The sequence below is a fragment of the Cystoisospora suis genome (genome assembly GCF_002600585.1).
Source record: "Cystoisospora suis strain Wien I chromosome Unknown contig_5659, whole genome shotgun sequence".
NCBI classification, from domain to species: Eukaryota; Apicomplexa; class Conoidasida; order Eucoccidiorida; family Sarcocystidae; genus Cystoisospora; species Cystoisospora suis.
In genome coordinates this window covers 756-1,822 of record NW_027158449.1, presented here as the reverse complement: position 1 = coordinate 1,822, position 1,067 = coordinate 756, and the positions used below count along the sequence as shown (strand labels likewise).

General features: G+C 55.8%; 1 protein-coding gene across 1 annotated transcript; it reads left to right on the top strand.

Moving 5' to 3' along the window:
• Positions 1-262: 262 nt before the first annotated feature.
• CSUI_009470 (sec7 domain-containing protein) lies at positions 263-781 on the top strand (the record flags this gene model as incomplete). Its single annotated transcript, XM_068069586.1, has 1 exon — positions 263-781. The coding sequence occupies exon 1, from the start codon at positions 299-301 to the stop codon at positions 779-781; it is 483 nt and encodes a 160-aa protein (XP_067918438.1). The 5' UTR covers positions 263-298.
• Between the last annotated feature and the right edge of the window lie 286 nt (positions 782-1,067).

Here is a 1,067-nt window from a genome sequence, read left to right as displayed (position 1 = left end):
GTGTGTTCCTGCCGTTTGCACGTGTGTCTACCATGGGTCTTGGACTCGTCAGAGAAGAGCGCGCACAAGAGTTCCTTGTAGATTTTGACGGTAGTGCCATGCGCGCGTAGGCGGCCCCGATCTCATGCCAGTGTGGTCGCTGCCTGTGTGTGTGTGTGTTTTTTTCTTGCGCGTATACACGCTTCTATTGTAGTATGTGAAGACGGTTCTCTCGGATCGTGTCTGAGCCCAACTGTTTTGCTTGTAGGGTTGCTGTTTTCAGATACAGCTACGCCACTCACTGCAGCAAAGAGGCTTCATGAGTGGAATGCGCCAGCTTCCAGGGCTGCTTAAGCAGGTGCGTGAGGGCATCGCAGCGACCATGAGTCTTCTTACGTCGGTCTTCTCTCGCTCCTCTTCAGCCAACAATACCACCGCTTTCTCCAATCCGAAACACGGTTCGCCGTCGGCTCACTTTCCGCCTGCTGTTGTCGAAGACGCTTTCCCGGGTGTTCCGCCAGATGGCGCCCGAATGAAGATGGTAGAGGCGGCTGATCGGTTTATCAGGGTGTCTCGGTGGTTGGTGGCTCAATACCTCTCGAAGGAAAGAGAACTGCGTGCTCTCAGGGTCGTCAAAGAGAGGGAACAGAGGCAGCAGGACCAACAGAGAACTCAGCAAACAAGGGGGGCCGAGACAGGGTGGGCGGAGCCTTCGAAAGCTAGCTGTCTGCACCTCCTCACGCAGGTAGAAACTGTGTACCGGAAGACGCGTTTCACCGTACCTATCCACGTGTGTGTTTGAACGTGACTGGTGGTTAGCTCGCAGTCGTGGGGGGCTGCACAGATGTGGTGCTTTTAGCTAGGAGGCTAGCGCCCCACGCCGAGCTGCTCTCCGGAAAGGCCTCTTCAACGCTATACTAAGCGTAGCTTTGCAGACGGATGTAGGCTCGCTCCTGCAGCTTCACCTTACCAAAGTGAAGTTCGGCGAAAGATAGGGTGCCGACCGAGACGAGCGGCAACGGGCGTGAGGAAGAGTGACATCCAAGGGGGCATTACCGTATCAGCTAGAGGCCGAGCTAGGACAGAAT